The 25,316-nt window shown below is 43.2% G+C and overlaps 1 protein-coding gene across 4 annotated transcripts in view; it reads right to left on the bottom strand.

Moving 5' to 3' along the window:
• Positions 1 to 25,316, bottom strand: part of GAREM1 (GRB2 associated regulator of MAPK1 subtype 1) — an 83,647-nt gene that overhangs the window by 16,906 nt on the left and 41,425 nt on the right. For all 4 annotated transcript variants that reach the window (XM_077352509.1, XM_077352510.1, XM_077352511.1 and 1 more), the window contains one exon: positions 4,664 to 4,794. In XM_077352509.1, coding sequence (XP_077208624.1) covers positions 4,664 to 4,794 — 131 coding nt within the window. The remainder of the gene's footprint in view (positions 1 to 4,663; positions 4,795 to 25,316) is intronic.

The raw sequence follows: 25,316 nt of genomic DNA, 5'->3' as shown, positions 1-25,316 counted from the left end.
ATCATCATCCATGCTATTTATAGATTGTAAAAGAGATTGTGGGAGGAATCCTGCAGCACAAACATCAATCCAAATGACTTCAATGGGGTGATCTAAATCAAGGGTTTTAGCCAGTGAGTAATTCTGAACCTTTGCTTCACTGAGAATTTTGCATAGCGAATGAGAACCTAATGTACTACAAATCAGCATGCCAGGTTCTTCTGGTCCACATCATTTAGTTTAATTTCATCATACGCTGCAGCCACTGACCCCATTTCTAGAGTCAATCTGGATTCTTGATTATTGGTTGTAAAACTACCAAGTTGCAAGATTCAAAGCCAAATAAACAAATAGCAATAGGATAATCAATGAAGGGAAAAGGTATCTGTCTGCTTACCTCTAGCATTTATCTTTTCTGGATAACAATTACTCCTAACACGGACTGATACAGGAAGCAATCTGAGAAGTGGTATAATCTATTTGTGTGTGTGTGTGTGTGTGTTAAGAGCTGTTGTCACTTCCAGTTTATGGTGACCCTATGAATCAATGTCCTCAAAAACGTTTCATTGCTAACAGCCTAGGCCAGGTCTTGTAAACTGAGGGGTGTGGCTTCCTTAATTGAGTTAATCCATGTCATGTTGGATCTTCCTCTTTTCCTGCTGCCTTCAACTTTTCCCAGCACGATTGTCTCTTCCAGTGATCAAAGCACAATAGCCTCAGTTTAGTCATTTTAGCTTCTAGGAAAGAGTTCTGGCTGGATTTCATCTACAACCCACTTTGTCTTTTAAAGTAACTTATTTATATACATTATTTATTTACATTACCAAGACAACTTTAATCATCGCCCCAAGCAATTTATAGAGAACTAAAAAACAAACCCAGAAGACACCAGGGATATCAATGCATTACCACTGATTCATTGTTTAAATATATTTCATGACCAAGACAATCATCTGTCAATGAAATAAAAGTGAAGATCATTCAGAAGGACATAAAGAAAGGAAATACAATTAATTCCAGCTTTTGCAGTCTATCTATCTTACCGGATTCAGAGTCTTTCTATCTTGGCTTTCCCTGCAAAGCAAAAGAGGGCTCAGCTAGCTGGAGTAATCACTGGGATGTTCAGCCAATAAGTGGGTGCCTTCTGCACCTTGTGAAGTTGTGCGGGAGAGTCACAGACCTGCCCACAAGGCAATCTTGTGCCCACAAAAATCCCTGCAGCCAGGAGTCCACTGACTGGCCCAGCAGCCTTTCTCGAGCGATTGGGTCCTGAGGTGCTCATCAGCAGGATTAGGACTGGGATTTTTCTTTTTGAGTTTTAAAAATATGAAGAGCAGTGTGGGAGGGGGGGGGGGCAGGACTCCTGGCTGCCCAGTTCCATTTTTAAAAAAAATTAGAGGCAGGAAGACTGCCAGCTGTTCAAACCCCAACTAGATTGTTTTCTTCCTTCCTTTTTACCCCAGTGAATTGGGGGTCCTTTCAAATTTAGGGTTAGGTTAGGGTTTCCCCCTCCTCTAGAAGGCTTTTTGGGTAATGGAATTCTAGAATGTGAAAACTGTGCCTTTAAAAAATTAATTTAAATTACTTTTAAAACTAAAACTTTTAAATTTCCAGAACAGGAACTTCCCCTCCCCCCAAATTCCATCATTATGAAAAGCTATAAAAAACCTGAACCAAATTTCTGAAGTGACCATTCTGAGCCCAGAGCCCCTCTCCTCTTCACTGTTCACTACTAGCGTCCTCGTTACAGCACCCTTCCTGCCCAGCCACCTGCGTATCCTACACCAGTGATCCCCAACCTGCGGGCTGCCGCAAAGCCCATGGCGCCGGGCTGCGGCTCCCTCTCCCCACCCCCCCCCCGCAGTAAAAAACTTCCCAGGCCGCAAGCTTGCGGCCTGGGAAGCTTCGTACTGCGGGAGGGCGGGGAGAGGGAATCAGGGCCGGGCCGCGCATCGTGCATGCGCAGCCGGGCCACGCATGCGCGATGCGCGGCCGGGGCAGTTGCCCTGCCGGCCCCCAGCCTCAGAAAGGTTGAGGACCACTGTCCTACACCTCCTTTTGTGTGCCCTTCCTCCACCCACAGCTGTGATATAAGGTTACATGGGCAAGAACTTGGTAGCTGTCCAGCCAACTGCTTGTTCAGTGTCTCTCATGGTTGGTTAAGGCTGGCAGTGAGGAGATCCGAGGTTCCCTCCAGGATATCATCAACTTGTCCCTGCAGCCTTTATTAAAAAAAAAAACTGGATCCCTCTGACCCAGCCAATTATCGCCCAGTTCTACATCTAGCATTTCTGGGTAAGGTGATTGAATGAGCAGTTGCAGGACAGCTCCAGGGATTCTTGGAAGAAGCTTCAGCACTCAAACTTTTCTTATCCAGCTTCTGACTTGGATATGGTGTGGAGATGGCTTTGGTTGCCCTGATAGACAATCTCTGGAGAAAGCTGGATCTAGGTGGATCAGCGCTGCTGCTTCTTTTAGATCTGACAGCAACACTGGACACAGTCGACCTCAAATCACTGACCCACTATCTAGCTGAGATTGGAGTTATACAGCCTTGAAATGGCTGGTGTTCTTCCTCCAAAATCAAGGACTGAGGGTGGCAAGTAGTGGAGGATATGTCCCATCTTAAGGCCTAAACTGTGGAGTCCCATACTGAGCTATCCTTTCCTTGATGCCATTTAATATCTATAAGCCCACCCTCGCCCATCTGATCTCAAGTTTAGGGTGGTGTTGTCATCAGTATGCAGATGATATCAACTATTTCTGCTATCTGATAATTCATCAACACCCCCAATCTGGCTAGATGCCTGAGAGCTGTGGCAGATTGGCTTGAGAGGAGTTGTCTGAAGTTTAATCCAACCAAGATGGAGGTCTTCTGGCTATGCCAGCATGGGGGGGGGGTGATACAGTTCCCAGGATTTGACGGGGTACAGTTAACACCGGTACTTACTGTCAAAACCTGGGATGTGAGTTTGGACACTTCATTAACGATGGAGGCCCAAGTCATAAAGGCATTTTACATCTGCACCAGGAGAGGCATTTTGCACTGTACCTCTTGGAGCTAGGCCTAGTTAGTGTGCTCCATGAGATGGTCACCTCTGGACTAGGCTTTTGCAACTTGCTCTATGCAGGGCTACCCTTGAGACAGCTCCAGAAACATCAACTGGTACAAAATATAGTTGCACAAGTCGTGACAGGGACTCAGTATGGAACATATATAACACCGGTGCTTGTTTGGCTGCATTGGCTCCAGGTTGGAGACCAAATCAGTTTCAAGGTGCTGGTTCTAACCTTTAAAGCCCTAAACAGTCTGGGACCAGCATACCTACAGGAGCGCCTTTTCCCTTATACTCCCCAAAGAGCACTGAGATCCTCAGAACAACATCTGCTCAGGGTCCCTGGCCTGAAAGTGGTAAAGTTGGCCTTAAACCAGTTCTGCAGGGCCTGCAAAATACAGCTATTCCATAGGGCTAATGGTCGAGGCCAAAAATAACATCTACCATAGCAGGCTGGCCTCCCTGTTAGGGGAGGAGGACAGAAAGAATGTTGAAGATCTGCTCCTGCCAAAAACCTTCCCCATTTGGGATTCTAGTCCCATAGCAGGCACAAATTACAGGAAATTATGTATTGTTATTTATGTGTAATTGAATCTGAAACATGGGCCTCTTCATTACAATACTGGACGTGTAGGTCTGATGAGGCTGGAGGAGAGAAGAGCACAAGGGAGAGAAGAACCTCAACTTAAGGTTTTATCTTGTCCATTTCACTGAAATACAACAAACTCCTCAAGTAAAGTACCAAGAACACAGGAGCTACGTTCAAGATGGTGGTTATCAAGATATATGACCAGACTATACCTGCACATTACTTAAAAATGAACTTGAGCTCTTTGCAAAGTTTCAGGGGCAGTTGAAAATAGCTGATTCCATGTGTAAAGGGAATAATTTAACTAATATATTTCAGCTATATTCAGGATGAACTTGGAAACTGTTCAGAGATGGTAGGTACCCTAATACATGGAACTGTGAGCAAAGAGTGACACATTCTACAAACAAGGCAACCAGAATTCATGTGGCCATTGTCAGATACTGTCCAGTTTAAAACTATTACAAAGTTTTTTATTTAGAAAGTTCTAAAAGGGTCCATTTTGCTTTTGTATCACTTCATTCTGCTTGAGTGCCACACTGATTTAAGGTATTACAACCCCTTTCCTTTTCTACCATAATGGCAATAATCTTCAGTAATTCAAGTTTAAAGAGTTGAAAGCGCTTCACAGGCTACGCAGAGACTATATGTACTGTGATGTGATGAGGACATTCAGAAGAGTGAATGAAACAGCTGCTTCCTTACCAAATAAAATCGAAGGGGTCTGAGAAAGGGAAGGAGCACAACAAAAGGTCCTCTGTATAAAGCTTAGAAGCAGTATTTACAATTAGAGACCAAATAAGAGTAATGCTTATGAGAGGTGGTTCCCTTCTATAAAAAGATCTTCATTTCTTAGCATATACTAAACTTAATTTTAGTATACACACACAGAATGAGTTCATAAGCCATAAGGTTAAGAACAACTCAAACACCCCACGTTACTTTCCTCAGAACAGACAGTTGCCACATAATTTTTATACAAAAAAATTAAATAACCATGAGTAATTCCATTGGGAATAAATATTTGCTTAGGGGCTACCTTAACGTTGAATGTTATTTCCTCCATGACGTAAACTCGTTCAGGAAATGCTTTAGCCACCTCCTCCACACTGTTAAAGTACAGCACTGGCTCCTTAATATCCCGGTCTTGTTCCAGCAGTTTAAACTGCCCTGAAAACAGATGATAAATAGAAGAGCAGTCAGATATTTACATGGGATGGCTGTTTCTGTGGCAACTGCTAACGTACTCCCTGTGCTATTTAACTTGGTCGGCTTCCTCCAGTTATTAGCCGTTAAGCAATAGGAGAACAGATTGCACAAGCCCTTCCAAACCTGAAAAAGGGAAGAGCTATGGAGCTTGGCTGAAGCAGAATTAGAAGAATGTGTGTGGGCTGATGTGAAATTTAATAGAACTTACAAGCCGTCTCTCTGGCAGCAGGCTGAAAGTACTCACAGTTTCTCAGGGTGGAATTGTGAACAAGCTTTTGTATGCGTAGAGCATTTTCAACCAAATTTTAAAGTGTGGTTTGTTACAGGAAAATATACTTGAAGAAAAATAAAACTGTTGACATTTATGAATGGGGAAAAAAGTAAGTGAAAAATCCTATTTGCATGATGCTTCATCCCAAGCATATTTAGACTGGTGTATTTTTAACAGGGTTATTTATATCATTTCTCTCCAACAGGGGACTCAAAGCAGTATGCAACATCATTCTCCTCTCTTCATCATCTCATGACACTCCATGAGGTAGGTTAGGCTAAGAGGGTCTAGCCGGAGAGCGTCCATGGCAGAACGGGCCTGGAACCCGGGTTTCCCAAGAACCCAGTCTGACACTCTGTCCACTGTGCCACGCCAACATCAAATACATTTCTCACATGCTACCAATGCACGGTGGGGTCTTAATCATGTCTGATATGAGAAGAAACCAAACGCTGCACCCTTAGCTTAGAGGTCCACCTGTATGAATATGCTGCCAGTGCTAATGGCCAGTCTCTGGCAAACTGATTTGGTTGTACCAGTTATGATAATTCAATCACGCACAAGCTTAATTGTAATACAAACAAAACACACATCAATGAAATTAAATTTATCATTAATTAGATTTATTTGGTAATTACCCTTAAACAAGCCTTGTGAATTTCACCTCAGCCACTGTAATTTATGATAAACAGCAACTGTTCATATACACATGATTAGTCTTAATATGTACAGTAGCAGTGGTGTGCATGGAGATAGTCATTTGGTAAGATATATATGTATGCTAATCCTAACACACAATTACAAGCCTCTGATGGTAGAGGCCATTGATACACATCTTGAGAAAAACACCTGTGAGGCTTAAACAACAGGCTTAGTAGAATCATAGAGTTGGAAGGGACCTCCAGGGTTATCTAGTCCAACCCCCTGCAGAATGTAGGAAATTCGCAACTACCTGCCCACCACAGTGACCCCAATTCCATTCACAGATGATGCCCCCCCCAACCAGAAACCCTCACCTGATTATTTCCTGTATGTACTTGAAATTGCCTGGACTAATTACATTCTCTATTTCACTCACAAACACACAAAATTATGATGGCCTAACTAAACCTTAAGATGCCGAACAGCGCTTATGCCGAGGCTCATTTTGGGGATTATGAACCTCTGTGTGATATATGGAACATGTACACATGACATGGATGTTGTGTCTCTGGCATACAACACGTCTGGACACAATTCTTTTTACTGTAAATGTAGAGTTTGGTTTCTGTGCCCTTTATTTATTTACACATTTACAGCCAGTCTTTCATTTTGATTTAAGGTGGCTTACAATAGTTATAAACATTTCCAGTTTAAAAGCATAAGTAAAATAACAAATCTCAAATATCCCCTTCCCCTTAAAAGATGCCTGCCAAAAGATACCTCAAAAGCCCTGGCCCACAGGCAGGCCTTGTAGCACCTCCTGAAGATCTCCTAGGAGAGGGCCCGTCACCTCTTAAGGGACCCCATTCCACAGAGACAGTATTAAAAAGGCCCAGGTTCTGGTCAATACAATTGGGCTAGCCTAAGTGGTGAGATAGAGCCTCTTGTGGCGCAGAATGGTAAGCGGCAGAAATGCTGTCTGAAGCTGTCTGTCCATGAGGTTGGGAGTTCGATCCCAGCAGCCGGCTCAAGGTTGACTCAGCCTTCCATCCTTCCGAGGTCGGTAAAATGAGTACCCAGCTTGCTGCTGGGGAGTAAAACGGTAATGACTGGGGAAGGCACTGGCAAGGCCACCCTGTATTGAGTCTGCCATGAAAACGCTGGAGGGCATCACCCCAAGGGTCAGACATGACCTGGCGCTTGCACAGGGGATACCTTTACCTTTAAGTGATGCGATAGCCAACAGATGGCTGCCTGATGACCATAGCTGGCATACAGAGATATATGGAAGGACACAATACTTCAGATATATGGGTCCCATGTTGTGAAGGACTTGAATCAAGCTTGAAAACAGACTGGCAGTCAATTTAGCTGTTTCAAAATGGCAGCATATGTTCCCTACTGCTAGCTCCAACAATAGCTGGGCTGCTGCATTTCAGACTGGTTGCAGTTTCCAGGTTGCCTTTGAGTTGCCCCATGTATACTGTGTTGCAGTAATCCAACCATAAATTTACAGGATCAGGAAGGCCAGGTCAGCTGAGTCTACGTAATTGGTAAGTGTTGTGAATGAGAAGCAGCTGATAGGTGTTCCTGGTGCTGCAATTTAACATGCAATCCTTGCTGGTTGGATAATAGTTTTATATAAGAAAACAAGGAAAGAATGCTGGAATTGTAATCTAGATTCAGTTTTAACAAGAGACATTAAATTCTGAAAATCCTTTTGAGAAAACAGCAGCAACTATGTTGCCTAATTTCACCTGGGAAGACTACCACTTACCCACAGACTGCAAAGTCCAACATGGCTACTGCAACCACTTAATTTGATTTGCAGGGGTAGTCAACCTGCTGTCCTCCAGATGTCCATGGACTACAATTCCCATGAGCTCCTGCCAGCAAATGCTGGCAGGGGCTCATGGGAATTGTAGTCCATGGACATCTGGAGGACCACAGGTTGACTACCTTTGCTTTAACAGAAGCACACCATTCTAAGCTCATTGACTTCAAAAGGTACAACAGAAGAATTGCACTGTTAGGCTCCAACCCCCTGGTGACCTGTGATTTCCTGCACATCTTTTTTCTCTTCAGCAAGTCTAGAAGAGGGGTCATACTTAACACAGCATGGCAAAGGCCTACAGAAACATCCACACTTTAAAGCAGGTATTATTGAATGCCTTGACTTCTGTCTCCTTCTCCCCATTGCCCTAAACATTTTAGCATTTTAAGAGGATTAACTGATTGTTACAGAATTGTTACAGTTGTTCCGCAAACGAGGCTGGATGTGGGGGTAGCAATTCCAATCACCCACTTTTGCTTCTTTGGCTGAAAGGACTCACTGCATTTATTACTCCTACAGTAGGAGCTCTCATTTCATAGGGAGTTACATTATTCACTGCATTTTGGCTTATTGGGCATTCTTCTGTGTCTTTCAGATTTTGACCCTGCTCCATGTTAAACAGGCTGCGGTAGAAGGGTAGGAGGCAGTACAGTAAAAAATCCCCCATCTGATAGGGACTGTTATGTAAACATTTTTCTGCTCCTGCCTGGAAATCTGAACACAAATGAGCCTTTTAAAAAGGGGAGGGAGAATAAAAACTTTCAGGAAGCCGTTTATAAGATGTACATACATCATTAAAATTACTAAAGGACTGATTTTAAAGATTTAAAATTGAAACAGACATTATAGCCCTTGGTAACAGGGTTGAATCCAGCCAGCTGTTCTACTCAATCTCACCCAATCCCTTCCCTTACTGTAGCTCCTGCCCCTCATGGCTTTTGTGCATGCAGATCCCCAGCATAGCCTTTTTGGGCAGTCAAAGGGGATGCCTGCTTCCTCTTCATCAGCAGGAAAGTTAGTTCAAGTGAATATGCAGGGATCCACTTTAAATGACAAACAGGCGATGACCACTTGTATATAAAAACAGAATAACCAGGATGGTAGCATTCTAACTTGAACTTAACTTTCATTTTACCTACAGGACTGAAGTATCCATGACATGCCAGAGTTTATCAAATGAAAAATAATACATAAATGAGATTCGGTAGCAACTTGAGGACAGCTTGTGTTTTACTCGTATAAATCTGGTTATCAAATGGTCAGCCAAAAACACCACAGGATTTTTGGCCTCCAGTGGTTCAGCTGTTCTAATATTTAGTAAGCAAACTAAGGCCCCAGACTGCTGTTTCAGGACAATGAGAAAGTGCCACAAGCTCCAGTTCTATTGTTGGACTAAATCAAGGGTAGTCAAACTGCGGCCCTCCAGATGCCCATGGACTACAATTCCCATGAGCTCATGGGAATTGTAGTCCATGGACATCTGGAGGGCCATAGCTTGACTACCCCTGGACTAAATTATAGGATGAACAACAAGCAGAATCCCAAATACACGTAGCCAGCAGTTTCCTGTGGAAGACACAGTTGGAAAGAGGTCTAAGGACTAATAGGTAGAAGCAGAGGCAACAGAAAGAGTACAAGGAGGTCTAGAAACAAGACATGGCTGAGCTGGATTCCAGAGTTTGATTTGTATCATGAGGATTCGAACACAGTAATTATAAGAATTAAACCCTCTCCTTCCTCTGAACATTCCTTGCTTTGTACAGTAGCTGCACTGAAAGGTAGGCTGTGGTTTTTTTTCCATAGAAAGAGAAGTTGCAGAACTTCTAAGCATGTTCAAAAGCAGCAGCTCTTTTGAATAGCTATCCCCCAAAAAAGCACCAAGGTCATGCAATTCATCCTAGATGCAAGTAAAGCAATTTCAGCTTAAGATATGTATGTGCACTAATATTCACCTTCAAACTCATTAGAACTCTATACAAGAAGCCGTAAGACATAGCCAAATATGTCTGGCACTGGGAAACTTTTGGAAAGTCTGTTTCCAGTTCAAAGAGAAATGAATTCTCCACATAAAGATGAGCTTTCATATGCAACCTGAAACACATTATATCTCTAACAAATCAGTTCACTGCTTCTGAGAATGCGGGGGGGGGGGGGGGGAGAGCATTTAATAGCAATGTTGATATGCTACTGAACATATTAAGTGACAAAAATATTTTGAAATTTAATTTATACCTGCTTCTTGAAGAGGATAAAAAGAATTAATGAATGTAATAAATAAATCAATCAGTACTTCCTCCTAACAGCTGATGTCTTGTGTAACTCAGCACCTGCAGTAGTAGCCTCTACTATGAAATGGTTTCCAGTCTCTTGTGCACCAACTTGGATGCTAACAATCCACACAACTGGCCATACTCAGAACCGCAACTGAAAACTAAGCAGCACAGGCCGAAGGGCCAGTTGTTTTTGATCTTTCTGGTAGATTAGAGCACCCCATCTGCATCTCTCATTAGGCAGAGCTGTCTTAGGTTCTGCTTACAGTAGATATTCTTTGCCAAATGAAGAACTTATGCTTCTCCATAAAATATATCCTTTTTTTGTCTAGTGGAAATGGAAAACTGTGAAGGGAATTTAAAAGGAAAATAATTATGATGCCATATGATCTTATACTATTTCCCTGCTACTGCAAGATTCTTTCCTAACATATAATTTAAAAAAACAAAAAACATCTACCATCTGGTCTTTCTGTTTTCTTCATTTGGACTTACGCTTACATATAAATATCTTTGCATTCACTGGTTTATTACATTCATTCTGAAATAGTTTCTGCAGATATGCTCAAGTGGGGCACCCACAAGGACATCTCATTTCTCCATGTATCCTTCCCACATTATTTCCACTTTCCCTTCCCTGAATGTGCCACAACCTTCCCTTTTTATGCCTTCTTCTGCCCTCTCAATCCACCAGTCAGCCTACCACCACTGGCTCCCATCCTCAGCCTTTGAGGCTACTGATTCTGCAATGGCTGGTGTCACCAGGCTGAGCCAAGTGACGCAGGAAGTTGCTGGTGGACATTGCTGAGTCCTGGAGAGTCCTTTTCCATCAAGGCTGTTTTTGGCTCCAAGCCCACCCTGCTTCCCTGCCCACCGTAGTTATAATTTACAGAAACCAAGGCTTGAAAGGCTCAAAAATATTGTAACTGCCTGGCAACCTCCAAAATGCCAAAACTGAGAGCTTAGCTGGCATTTTTTTCCTTAAAGCTATAGGAACTATGGCTACTAATTAGAAGTGTTTTAACCCCAGGGGCATTTCCCCAGGTAATATATTTTCCTGAAAACCTGGATCTTCCCTCCAGTTTGTAGAGGACCCATTCTATCTGTCTCTAACTCAGTTTTGTTCATTTATTAATCCACACTCTGTAGCCTGATTTGGAATTAGACACATTATGCTTAACTGAGGTACTTTATAAATCATGAGGAAAAGAGGTGAAAGATAATTTAAAATCACTAATATTTCAATCCTGCTGACCTGATATCATTAACTGTTTTTGAAAGTTGTGAATGTTTATTGAAGCATTCTTTTAACAGGGATGTATGAAGACTCATTTTCCCTTATCATACAAATCACTATATTTATTTTGAAAACAGTTTCTCAAACCTATTCTACTCAAAATGTTTCTCAAACCTATTCTACTCAATTTTGATATAGTGAACCTTTGGAGATAAGAATTAAAAAAATAATCAGTGCAACTCGAAGGAACACATGTGGCTAAAATACAAGGGTTGTTGATTAACAGAAAGTAAGAAGTTCCATGCACTAGAAGGTTCCTGGCAAGCAATATACCACGGAAGAGCCAAACTGCAGTTGCACTGCCTCTCAATTCCCTCAAATTAAAAGAAAAGCCAAGATAAAAATATGGCTGCTGTCATACACTGATTATAGCACATTCTCCAGTTTTAATAAAGGGATGCACAGAATTGGGGGTGGGGCTTAAAGAAGAACCACAGTGCTTTGAGTGCTTTGATACTCATACATGTCAAGACTGCTATCTTGCTACTAACTGCCATCAACATCTATTCAAACGCAGTGCAAGCTTCCCCACCCCCTTTCTTCTAAACTAGGATGCAAGTGTACATTTGGTGTGGGAAGGGGATTCAACCCACAGGAGAAAAAAGTCAAATGACCTCCAGTTCTAAGGTACAATCCAAGAATTAATTCACATTTTCTACATACCAAATGGTTCAGGCCACAAAACATGCTTTATTGGATAATACTTTGCAGCCCTCTCAAGACCTAGTTTAAGGCATTAAAGCATATCCCAAGAAGCAGAGCTTTAAAAGCTTCAAAGCGAATGGAAAATAATAACCAACAGTTTAATTAACACTTGACCAGTCTGAGTTAATTGACAACTGGTGAAACACTTAACTGGTTAACTGCAGAACTCCATCACTGAAGTTCTGTTTTCTCCTGCTGACATTACAAATACAAAAGAACATCTTGATAGCAGGTTAGGAGGAAGATGCATCTTCTCCCAGCAAGATGTGAGCCATGTATTTTCACAGTTCTCATTTTGCTATGGAAAAGGGAGGAGGAGTAAGACTGTTTTACACTTTCCACTGAGGAATTCTCGGGGGGGGGGGAGTATGGAAACTGGAGTGGGAGACAGGAACATTGTTAATAGTGCCATGAAGTAAATAATCTGTAAACACACTCTTCCAACTTCCAGCTCCTGGTCAATGACATCATTACCCAGATTAGTTAAGTGTGGCAAGGATAAAAGGAATTAAAAAGAGAGGAGGGTATTTTTTGCTTCTACTTCCCTTCCTTTGGAAGGCTTAACTCGCCTTCCACTTCCGACCAAGAACTATTTCTGAATTCTTACTTCTTAAACCTATTATTCAAGGAACCCACAAGAAATAATGGCCAAACTGTTTGGTTAAACATATGCAAGAAACAGTGCCTAAATCAGTGCTCTTGTAAGTAATCACACATTGCCATATGGCAGGCAGATCCATACAGAAGCAACAAAAAAAGTGAAAAGTGTTTGAAAAACATTTGCGCTTTGCCACTCTTAAACCAAGCCAAGGTTTAGGTAATGCATTGCTCTGTAGCTTCTTGGCAATCATGCTGTACTAATTAGGGAAATAAAATGCTATCTCTATACAGAAACAATTCTTTCTCCAAGGAGGACTGTGAAACAAGAGTTCATCTTTTTTTTCTTTACAGCAATCAATATGAAATGCATTTGCACAGGTTCTCAAATTTAGCGTACTTTTCTTTCAACACACATACATTTTAATGAAGTGAAAATCCATTAAGTTAAGATAACAGGGATTACTTCAATTGATTCATTATTTTTGGCTTTTAGTCACATATAGATAATTAAAACAATCTGTAGACCATGCAAAATTTCAGTTTGTGTTATTCACTGTACTTCAAAATTATTTCTTAGATATCACTTAGCGTTGGCTCCTGTAACTGCTGATGCCCTGTCAGTAAAAACTGCGTAGACACACCCCCTCTGTTGGTGTAGAAATTGCCTTTCTTTCTTTGGTAGCCTGGGACAGTGCCTTGCTGCACAGAAGTATACCTTTCTATTATTCCTGAAGTCCCCTACTCTCAATCGCTAAATCATCAAAACAGACAATGTACTCTATCTGGTTCCTCAGACTGAGGACAGGTATACTCTTTCTCTCAGTTCATCCCTTTTCTCTTCTCCCCTTCTTTAAATCCTCTCTTCCATCCCTCCTTTTGGCCATTCCCCGGTGCAATTCACACTTACCCAGAGTATCAGCTCTTTTTAAATTTCTCTCATCTCATGTACTGAGTCCTGAAATGAACTGGCTGGGTTAGTCCATTTTGCTTTCCAAGCCAAGTGAACTGCCCAAATGGCTGGCAGCAATTTAAGGATCCACTTCTAAGCAGGGGGAAGTAAAACAAGCTGGCCCAAACTCAGCCAATTTGCTTCAGGGTTGTTTGGGTTTGGTTTAAATGGCTCAAAACATGAACCCCAAAAGTTCAGGAAGCATTCAGGGAAGGCACCTCCTCTGAACCTGGATCAAGGGGGTATGAATCAAACAAAATCCTTAATGGATTCAAGGTTGTGAACTGGTTTGTGCCCATCCCTACTCTTTATTTATTATTTAAACTTTTATTCTACCCTCTCTTCATACAAATATCATTCTGAGTACAATTTCACTGCTCTTATATTTGAGCACCCTTTCAGTTCCTATACCCTAAAGGTAAAGGTAAAGGTATCCCCTGTGCAAGCACCGAGTCATGTCTGACCCTTGGGGTGACGCCCTCCAGCGTTTTCATGGCAGACTCAATACGGGGTGGTTTGCCAGTGCCTTCCTCAGTCATGACCGTTTACCCCCCAGCAAGCTGGGTACTCATTTTGCCGACCTCGGAAGGATGGAAGGCTGAGTCGACCTTGAGCCGGCTGCTGGGATTGAACTCCCAGCCTCATGGGCAAAGCTTTCAGACGGCTGCCTTACCACTCTGCACCACAAGAGGCTCTTCCTATACCCTATATTTTCCTAAATAAACTCTAACACTTCTTTTGGAGAAGATCTGGTTTTCATAATAGGCTCCTAATAGGCTCTTTGAGCTTGTCTGCACACTATTCAGGTTGTTAGGTGCGAAGTCGTGTCTGACCCATCGCAACCCCATGGACAATGATCCTCCAGGCCTTCCTGTCCTCTACCATTCCCCGGAGTCCATTTAAGTTTGCACCTACTGCTTCAGTGACTCCATCCAACCACCTCATTCTCTGTCGTCCCCTTCTTCTTTTGCCCTCAATCGCTCCCAGCATTAGGTTCTTCTCCAGGGAGTCCTTCCTTTTCATGAGGTGGCCAAAGTAATTGAGTTTCATCTTCAGGATCTGGCCTTCTAAGGAGCAGTCAGGGCTGATCTCCTCTAGGACTGACCGGTTTGTTCACCTTGCAGTCCAAGGGACTCGCAAGAGTCTTCTCCAGCACCAGAGTTCAAAAGCCTCAATTCTTTGATGCTCGGCCTTCCTTATGGTCCTACGTTCGCAGCCATACATTGCAACTGGGAATACCATAGCCTTGACTAGACGCACTTCTGTTGGCAGGGTGATGTCTCTGCTTTTTAGGATGCTGTTTAGATTTGCCATAACTTTCCTCCCCAGGAGCAAGCGTCTTTTAATTTCTTTGCTGCAGTCCCCATCTGCAGTGATCTTGGAGCCCAGGAAAATAAAATCTGTCACTATCTCCATTTCTTCCCCATTTATTTGCCAGGAATTGAGAGGGCCGGATGCCATGATCTTCGTTTTCTTGATGTTGAGTTTCAAGCCAACTTTTACACTCTCCTCCTTCACCCGCATCAACTATTCAGGTAAAGATCCTTAAACCACATTTTGTTCCCTCCTAACTGGTAAGCCTGTCAGTTTTCAAGATGGTTAGGCTGTGGAAGTGGGACAAGTTTTCCTCTGATATTGCTTAATTCCCCTAAGCTTCTAACAGTTCTGAATGAGCATGCTGAACCCAAGTTAGGGATTCTACACATGTCTAAGGATACATGAAATTCAGCTGAAGTCTACTAAGAAAGCTCTCGTTTCAGAGTTACATATAAGAAGTCTTGTTGCCATGGGTGGTTTTAATTTAACCAACCACCAGCATAACACAAGGAGATCTTCTCCACTTACCCTTCTGCCAACAGCTTCATTAGACCCCTTTCCCCAAAACATTATGCCTGGCGTCAGAAGACCCATCTTGACAAAAAGACCCATGTCTGGAAGGGCTGGAGGTCTCTCTCCTCAATGCAGCACCCAAACTACTTGGTTTATTTTCCACATAAACCTTATTACTCCAGGCATAACCTTTCTGGATGGTCAAAAAGGACTGGGGGGGAGGGGGAATGTATCTGTCAGCAACTTCTGCTGGTAGTTCCTTAGATATATCCCATACTATAAAGATGAAATTAGAGCCAGAAACTTGGCTTCCAAGCAGCTATATGCAAGTAACAAAGCTGGCAGACTTGTAAAATCCAGAAAAGGGTTATCACAAGTGGTGTAACATGCAAATTAGGAACAAATCAAATAAATTATGATTTTGTCATTTTTGCCTCCTCTAGATTGTCATACTGAATTTTCTTCTCAGAAATTAAACTTCAATGAATCTACCTATTTATATTTGTAAAAACAAAGTTTTGCAAATAACCACACATTCTAATAACTCAAGGTTCTGCACTGAAGTCTTTAAGTTCCACATAAAATATTGTAACAAGCATCTTGAAGTGCAAACTACTCTAATGGGTAGCCGTGTTGGTTTGAAGTAGCACGATAGAATCAGAGTCCAGTAGCACCTTTAAGACCAACAAAGATTTATTCAGGGCTACTGGGCTCTGGTTTTATTGTACTCTAACTGGAGTTAGTCGAATTTCAGTCTAATTTTATACACATTTTTTACTCTGAGGTAAGGGGGATATATTTCAATTGTATGCACAGGATAGTAGGTTTAATACCAGTTAGTGTGCTCAAGACTGGAGTGTAAGTACATTTTATATATATCCCATCTACTCTCAACTCCAGTAGATTTGTGGCAGCATGAGATATTTGTTCATCCATTGCCAGACAGAGTGGAAATTACTTGACACAAGAGTTCAGAATGACATATTCAGGTGGTCTAAGAAGCAGCTGTGGCATAGTGAAGAACCAGTGAAGCATGATAGAAATCATGTGCTGTGAACTTATCAGGAGAACCAGAATTTCATTTCCCAGAGATTTGTCACCTGTGAGCTCTAAGCTTCAGCTTTTAGCCTGCCTGTGTATGCCGCCAATTCCTCAGGTATTTCTTCTTGAATGAACACACATTTAACCAAGACAGAGTAGCCATCTTCGGTTATGAGATATGAACTCCAGTTAATGCTACACACTATGGAAAGGCAGTACACACGCAAGGATTTTGTCATAGGTATTGCTGAGTAGTATTGTGAACATTACAAATGATTTATGAGAAGGACAGAAAACAAATACATGTTTTCTCTTTCACACACAGTGGGATGTATAACGTACAGGACAAACATGAGTTATGAAAGACCATCCGTCCATTCATTATATACAACCCAACAACTGAAGGAGTCACTTATCTCCTTCTCCTGCTGACACTGGTGCAGAATGCAGCAGCCAGGATTCTCACCAACACACCGTGAAGATCTCATATCCGGCCTATACTTCAACAACTCAACAGGCTCCCAATTGAATTCCGGATCAGGCTTAAGGTTTTGGTTCTAACCTACAAGGCTATATGCAGTCTGGGCCCAGTGTACCTGAGAGACCGTCTCTCCGTCTATACCCTCAAAAGAGCATTACGCTCCGCCACTGCCAACTGGCTGTTGATCCCTGGACCCAAACAAGCACATCAGTCCTCAACGAGGGCCAGAGTTTTTTCCATCCTGGCCCCCCACCTGGTGGAACGAGCTCCCTGAAGAGATCAGTGCCCTGCCCGAACTCCCACAGTTCCACAGGGCCTGCAAAAGGGACCTCCTCCACCAGGCATTTGCCTGAGACTGACCACAGGTCCCCCGCACCTCTGACATCCCCTCCATGGCCTGAAGCAGCCTGGCCTCTCTAGGGAGCTTAGCTTGTTATATTGTTACTAGAATTTAAGCCCATTTTGTCTCGAAATAAAATGGACGCTAGATGGCTTGGGGCGGTTGTGCGAGCCAGCAGAAGCGTTGTTGCGCGCCCCCCCCCGGACTGGGGAAGCGTTGGGCAGGGCCGGGGTTTCAGGATGGGAAGGGGGCCTAACGTCTGTGTCGGCCCGTGGCTGGTGAGGCGCCAGTGGATGGCGGGCTGCTCCAAGGCGGGTGGCGAAGTGGCTGGGGACGGCGGTGGGTCAGGCGCGGCGGCGGCGCAGCGGTGGGGCGGGCGTGTCCTCGGCCTTTGGCCGTGGCGCGATAGCTGGGCAGCAGAGGCTCTGGAGCCGGAGGCGATGGTGCGGCGGCCTGTCGCGGTAGCAAGGCATCGGCGGGGCTGCGAGCGTGCCTCGGGTGGCTGGCGGCGTCGGAGTCAGCGCCGCCATTTCAGGCGGGCGAAGTCAGTTGTTGTAGTGCTCGGGAAGCGTGGAGTCATCGGCAGAAGGTAGGGAGTTCGCGGCAGCCTTCTCGCGGCCGCTGGAGCGGCCTCGCTGCGTCCGCGACCCGACGAGGCCGCTCCAGCGGTCGGGAGAAGGCAGAGTTGGGCGGGCGTGCGGCTGGAAGGGAGCAGGGCCGCCGCTTCGAAGACGCGGCGGCCCTGCTCCTTTCCCCGCATCGAAGTGGAGGCAATGGCGGCCAAGGAGGCAATGGGGAGGCGCGCTTTGCGCGCCTCCTCATCACCTCCTTGGTCCAGGATTGACACTCGGAGGAGAGAATCGCTCCTCCGAGTTTTTATCCTGTACAGAGCCCGCCCTAACTCTTCCCCCCAAGCCCTTTCTGTTTTATTTAGTCCGTGGCGCCCGCGCGCCGCAGGCGGTTTTAAGATTGTTGGGATCACTGAAGTTGTTGTTTAGAACCACCGTTGGGTTGTTATTGTTGTATATTGACTATGTTGTATGTTGACTCGTTCCATGTATCCCCTATGATGTTGTATGTAAACCGCCCTGAGCCATATGGAAGGGCGGTATAGAAATCAAGTCAAATAAAATAAATAAATAAAAATATTGTGTGTGAGCTGTTAAAAAAGGTTTGTGTGCACAGGTAGCATCAGACAATAATCTAGATGGGAAATACACAAAAAGGGTTCCTGCCAGTCTTACCTTCTACCAACACAGAGACTGGCTCCACCATCAGCTACTACCTGAGGATACCCAGAGTATGAGCGCTTAACACACATCACGGCTACAGTACTCGAGTATGATGCTTCTAGCTAGGGAAACACAACATAGCACTATGGTAGCTGACACTACGTAACTAGGGCAGTATCATAATAAAGTTGCTTTTTCAGTTAGATTTTTTCTCAGCAATTTATTATTTTAATAAGACCACAGAATTCCAGATACAGACTGGAAACAGAAAATATAACATTTGTGGCATCTTATATGATTACGTTTCAGACATCCTTTACAGCTCTTCTCCTTAAGGTAGACATTGGGCTAGTGTTTGTATCCAGGTGCTCCAATATTGCCTTTGTCCCAAGTTCTTATTGCCTGGGGAGGACTATTCAAGAAGTTAGATACTGCTGATTATTGCCAGATAGCTAAGTTTTACTGTAGAAATTTAAAACGCTGTTCCCACATGAATATAAAGACTAGTTTTCTGGAACCTGGCTGTCTTTTCTTAAAGCAAGGGATCCAGATGTGATGGACTGTAGATCATTCACACTGTCAAACTGTCTTCCTAATGCAGAAAACACATAGTTCAAGAGAAAAGCATAAAGTCTTCCCATCCCATTTTATAATTGACAAGATAGTTATGTCAATAAAGCACTTTTTCTACAAAACCATCAAAATTTAGTTGCTTCACCTTGGAAGACCTGCATAATTCCATGCCACAGGATTTAATTTTCCTTTTGGAGGAATGGTAATTTAGGAAATTAAGAACAAGGAAATGTTTGTTGAAGATACTTCCTTTGAAAGGTGCCAGCCAAACTTTCTCTCAGAACAAGATTACTACAGGAAGGAACAGAAGATTGGACTTTGTAAACCACCACGAGCCACTCGGGAGTGGCGGTTAATACAGTATTTGCTGGCGTGTAAGACTACTTTCCCCCCTGAAAAACATGCCTCCAAGTGGGGGGGGGTCATCCTATACGCCGGGTGCACTTCAGTTGGGATAGACATAGCTGCCCATAGTGGCCCATAGCAGTGGTCCCCAACCTTTCTGAGGCTGGGGACCCGCAGGGCATCAGACCACGCCCGCGCATTGGGCTGCGCCCGCGCGGGCCATGCCCCGCATCGAGCCGCGCAGGCGCAGCCCAGCCCTGATTCCCTCTACCCACCCTCCTGCAGTAAGAAGCTTCCCGGGCCGCAGGCTTGCGGCCTGGGAAGTTTTTTACTGCGGGGGGGCGGGGAGAGGGAGCTGCGGCCCGGCGCCATGGCCTTCACGGCCCGGCACCGGGCCGCAGCCCGCAGGTTGGGGACCACTGGCCCATAGTACTGTATTTTGAGTGGAAATGTTGGGGAGTCGTCAAATACGGTAAATAAATAAAACAAACAATAAGATACATAAAAATTCAGCAACATAGGTTTATGCTGTCATCTCAGATTTATAGCATATGACTCTTCTAGACTACAGGCATTCTGGCAATTATATCAGTGTATGAAGACACATGTATGCTTAAAATAATATTTAAGTAAGGTCTTCCCACTTCCTTTTCCACAGTGAACCCAGAAACACAGGACAGCTTCATACAAAAAGAGTTTCAAGCAGAAACAGTATCAACTAAATTTCAAATATTATGTGAAGGCAAACCCAGAATAATTCACTGAATTATTCACTCAAAATCAGTTGCTGAGGTTTACTCTTAAATTGTAATGTGCAAGGTGGCCCAGATGTGCAATCATACAACCTACATAGTATAACACTGTCTTTCTGATCTTTCTTCCACCATATGTTTTCCACCATAGCAAAATTCACAATGAAATAGCAGAAAAAATGGACCACATGTACTTATTATTCAAGAGTGGGCATACGAGTCCAGAGGATTGAAAATGCCCCTATGGATGGGCTCCTGTGCCACAACTTCCTCCAGGGCCCTTTATCTGAGGCTCAGGCAGCCGCAGCAGAAATAAACGAGGGAGTTAATTTGAACCTATGTCCTCTCTCTCCCAGAGACTCTCCCACACAAGGGTGTAGCTTTCCACATTTCCGGGAACCTAGCGCTGAACCTGGCCTAGGTCCATACTTTATAATCTATATTACAGTATTTCAGTATTAAATTATTTATATTTCCAAAAACTACATGCAATTAACCATTAATCATTTGATTTTAAATATATAGCTTTCACTAGTAATACTCTGAAACTCAATTAAAGAAAGATGTCCTTGTAAGAGTAGAGGACATACGTCTTGAACACCTTCACTGAGACAGTTGAGTAAATATTTTGTGTATGAAAGGAAATACTTCCACCCCCTCTCTTTTCCTTACAACTTAGGCTGAGTGTATGACTGGCCCAAGATTACATAGTGTGCTTCATGGCTTGGTGCAGTGGTTAGGAACGTGAGCCGGGTTTGATTCTGCACTTCCTCCACATGCAGCCAGCTGGGTGACCCTGGGTGACCCTCATCACAGCACTGTTAAAACGGTTCTGACCGAGCAGTGATATCAGGGCTCTCTCAGCCTCAGAAGAAAGGGAAGGTGACTGTAAGTCGCTTTGAGACTCCTTCTGGTAGAGAAAAAGCATCATATAAGAACCAACTTCTTCTAAGTGAGGATTTGAACTCTGGTCTCGCCAGTCTTCAATCATCACTCTACTGCTTACATACTGGATACTCCATATAAATCTTCAAATGCATCTCAGAATCAAAACTAAAAAGTGGATTCTCAGATGCCCTGGCCTGAAAAAAATGGCAACGCTTGTTTAGTTGAAGTAGGGTCCAGGACAGCAGAATCGCCTCATTTTCCATTTGAGGAACCAGCTTTTTCTCTTCTTTCTGCTATAGACTGGGGGTAGGGTGGGGATAAAATCTTATTTCCGCTTCTCTAAAGGAGATCCTATGATACCAAAATCAACACAATGTCTACCATTTGAGCCAGAGGTCTGTGCTCACTCCTGCATCACTTCCAGTATTTGGGCAATAGACTTTTTGTCCCAACCAAATACATCAGTTTGAATATAAAATGTGGATCAAATTGAAACATTTATTTATTTAAAGGAGGGCTTACATAGAATTATCTTGCCAACTTTGGGAGCCACTCCAGTTACTACATATGCTCCCTTTCCAATATATCCTTAGACATATGTGAATTCTCTGTCAGGCTACGATTAAGACAGCCAGACAGAAAGTCTAGAACAATAGCCAATTTGTGAGAATTAAGCTCAGTGTCAGAGGGAAATATCTTCCCAGTTTTACTTGCCATCTTGGAAAATTGACAGTTGCCAATGGATTTGGGTGGGGTTCAACTTCACACTAAACCCACTGACAAAAATACTTACTTACATTATAAATCTTAAGCAGTTCACAATCTGACAGTTCTGTTGGTTGACAGGCGTTACCCTGTAAGACTGGTAAATCAAGCCTTAAACAAGGTTGCATTTCTAGAATGCAATGAATTATTACAAGACAAACCCAAAACTTTATTTGATAAAATAGTACTGTGTGTACTGAGGATTTTGGGACACATATTGTGGTTTCCTGCTCCTTTTTTACTAAAAACTGTATGTAGCTTTGTGCGTATTTGAATTTTATTACTGAACTGTCTTATGTTTGCATAGATTCATTGTACTCAATTACCTTCTGAATATAGTTTATAAACAGTGGCTCTTGCCTCTTTTTTCTGTAAAGAAAACACGGCAAAAATTTTACTTGCATTTATACTTGTCTGACTCAGCCTTCCATCCTTCCGAGGTCGGTAAAATGAGTACCCAGCTTGCTGGAGGGTAAACGGTAATGACTGGGGAAGGCACTAGAAAACCACCCCATATTGAGTCTGCCATGAAAACGCTAGAGGGCGTCACCCCAAGGGTCAGACATGACCCGGTGCTTGCACAGGGGATATCTTTACCTTTTTTAAGAAACCAGAGTACTAGGTAAGCATTTATTGTAACTTTGAGGAACTCAGTCCAGTCACCTGGAGAAAAATTACCACCCCTTTGTGGATGGCCAGCAATCTATGGAAGCAAGACAGATGCAAAAGCTTGCTTACTACTAACAAGAGAATACTGATGACCAGTTTATGAAATAATTGTAAGTATAGACTTCAGGGTCGTCACTAAATCTCCAAAGAACTCAAGTTTAAATGGCAATACAAACATAGTGATTGACAGCAATCAACAGGGCACCAACACTGAATAATCAGATTTCTGAGTGTTAACTGTTAAGTGGGCTTCTACTTTCATGTTTAATGCTAGGGAACATGGAATTTAAACATGCTAGCTTCATTCAGAGTTGGCAACACGTCTGCGATTTGTCAGTAATAGTGTTGCCAACTGTGAATGAAGCTAGCATGTTTAAATTCCACTTTTGATATCTGAATTTTTAGGGTGAATTTATTTATTATTAGTTTTATATACTGCCCCTCCCTGCAAGCAGGCTCATTGCAGTTCACTACATAACTTCATCCATTATTATAGAATCACAGTCAAAATACCATTAAAACCATTCCAGCGCTCCATTGAATTAACTGGTAGTTTTGCTGCCTCTTAGGCTGTTTTGCAGATGGTACGGGTCTTGTTGTTCTAGTTCCTATTTGGTGGAGAGAATAACGGAGATGAGTCGGAGGCCCACAGATTTTATGGGCAACTAGTTTATTCAGGCCTCAATGAAATGCCTTGTGGAAGAGAGCCGTTTTGCAGGCCTTGCAGAACGCCGATGATTTGAGATATAAAATTTCAAGCCCCTGTACATGACATGATGTTCTGTGAAGGAAGTATAGCTATTAAGCCAAGATTTTTCTAAGAGAGAATAGGTTTTAAAGAGTCAACAGCTGAACAAAGATTAGCAATACGTTATGTGCATAAGGCTTGGTTTCTAAATTGCATTATGCTTCTCTTATTACAGATAGGAAAGAAGCCTTCCTGACATTAAATAGCCACTGAAGATGACCCATATTGAAGACTTTGCCATTACTCAAATATGGACAAGATAAAGTGTCAAGAGTGCAAGGTCAGAAGCACAAACGATTGTTTGCTGTTTTAGTAGATTGTTGGAAGTATTGTTTATTTATGTTTTGTATACAGGTTCTGGGTGACTGGTCCAGAGTATTTTATTACAGTCATAGCCAAAGATAATAAATCTCCAAAGGTTTAAATAGGGAAATGAAATCTAAAAGAGCTTGTGCTATACATAGAAATAGCACAGTTAACAGAACATGGGCATCGAGTGGGAAGATACATTTCACAATTTACTATATGCTATTATTGCAAATCTAGACAGCATCCTAAAAAGCAGAGACATCACTCTGCCAACAAAAGTTTGTTTGTTTGTTTGTTTGTTTATTTATTTATTTATTTATTTATCATACTTCTATACCGCCCTCCCCGGAGGCTCAGGGCGGTTTAGTCAAGTGCGTCTAGTCAAGGCTATGGTCTTCCTAGTTGCAATGTATGGCTGTAAGAGTTGGACCATAAGGAAGGCTGAACATCAAAGAATTGAGGCTTTTGAACTCTGGTGCTGGAGAAGACTCTTGCGAGTCCCTTGGACTGCAAGGCGAACAAACCGGTCAGTCCTAGAGGAGATCAGCCCTGACTGCTTCTTAGAAGGCCAGATCCTGAAGATGAAACTCAAATACTTTGGCCACCTCATGAGAAGACAGGGCTCCCTGGAGAAGAGCCTAATGCTGGGAGCAACTGAGGGCAAAAGAAGAAGGGGACGACAGATAATGAGGTGGCTGGATGGAGTCACTGAAGCAGTCAGTGCAAACTTAAATGGACTCCAGGGAATGGTAGAGGAGAGGAAGGCCAGGAGGATCATTGTTCATGGGGTCGCGATGGGTCGGACATGACTTCGCACCTAACAACAACATTACAAAAGGAGAGCAAGCTTGGTGTAGTGGTTAGGAGCGTCAACTTCTAACCTGGTGAGCTGGGTTTGATTCCCCGCTCCCCCACGTGCAGCCAGCTGGGTGACCCTGGGCTCGCCACTGCACTGATAGTTCTGTCCAAGCAGTACTATCAGGGCTCTCTCAGCCTCAGCTACCTCACAAGGTGTCTGTTGTGGGGAGAGGAAAGGGAAGGAGACTGTAAACTACTTTGAGACTTCTTCTGGTAGAGAAAATCCTCATATAAGTACCAACTCTTCTAGGCTGAGGGAGTCAGGCTAATAAGAAAGAATAAAGAAAAGAGCAATACAGCAAACTTCCTGTAATTTTTTTTTTTAAGTTTGACTACTGTGTACCTCTTGTATGCAAATTCCTCTGCAGGAGCCATCCCATATGCTTCACTCAGGCTTGGTTTGTTGTTTTCTAAAGCTTTTATCTACATTGCAGAATCACATTTTTTAGAAGAGACTGCTGTAAACAGGTACACTACATGCTTTGTGTGTCCCCTAAAGTCTGAAGGACACAAATGTCTGAAGAGACACAGGAAAAGCATGACTGAAAGGCATCACAAATGCAGCTCATGCTTGCGGTCTTTTTGGAAACACAAGAATAACCTTCAAATGTTTCAGAAATGGAACGGTGGATTCATGGTAAAAACACATGAGCCTGCTTTTGCTGTAGCACATGAAGCAACCCTTTGGATCTAACTAGATGTTGCAGGAAGAATACGGTTTATCCGTACTTTGTTTTATGAGAGTGACCAATTCCCCTTTCCCAATTACAACACTTTAGGATCATGGAAAATACAAGATGGAAACATATTCCCAATGAAAACCATATATTTTGGGTAGCTAGCAACAGATTTCTAATATATTAAAAGGCAGTGCCTATGCATAGTAACTCCAGTCTAAGGCTGCTGAGATCAACACACTAATAAAGGGTGTAACTAGGGTTGTGCCCTTTGGCCACCAAAGCAGCTGTTCCAGCCCGAAGCAGCCAGCACCGTGGGGGGGGGGGGAAGGGGTGGCGCTGGTGCCACCCCTCCCGCCCCCGCAGCACTGGCTGCTTTGGGCTGGAACAGCTGCTTCGGCGACCAA

Source organism: Paroedura picta, chromosome 9, assembly GCF_049243985.1.
Source record: "Paroedura picta isolate Pp20150507F chromosome 9, Ppicta_v3.0, whole genome shotgun sequence".
Taxonomy (NCBI): domain Eukaryota; kingdom Metazoa; phylum Chordata; class Lepidosauria; order Squamata; family Gekkonidae; genus Paroedura; species Paroedura picta.
Note: the sequence above shows the minus strand (reverse complement) of the source record. Positions and strands in the feature narration are given on the sequence as shown.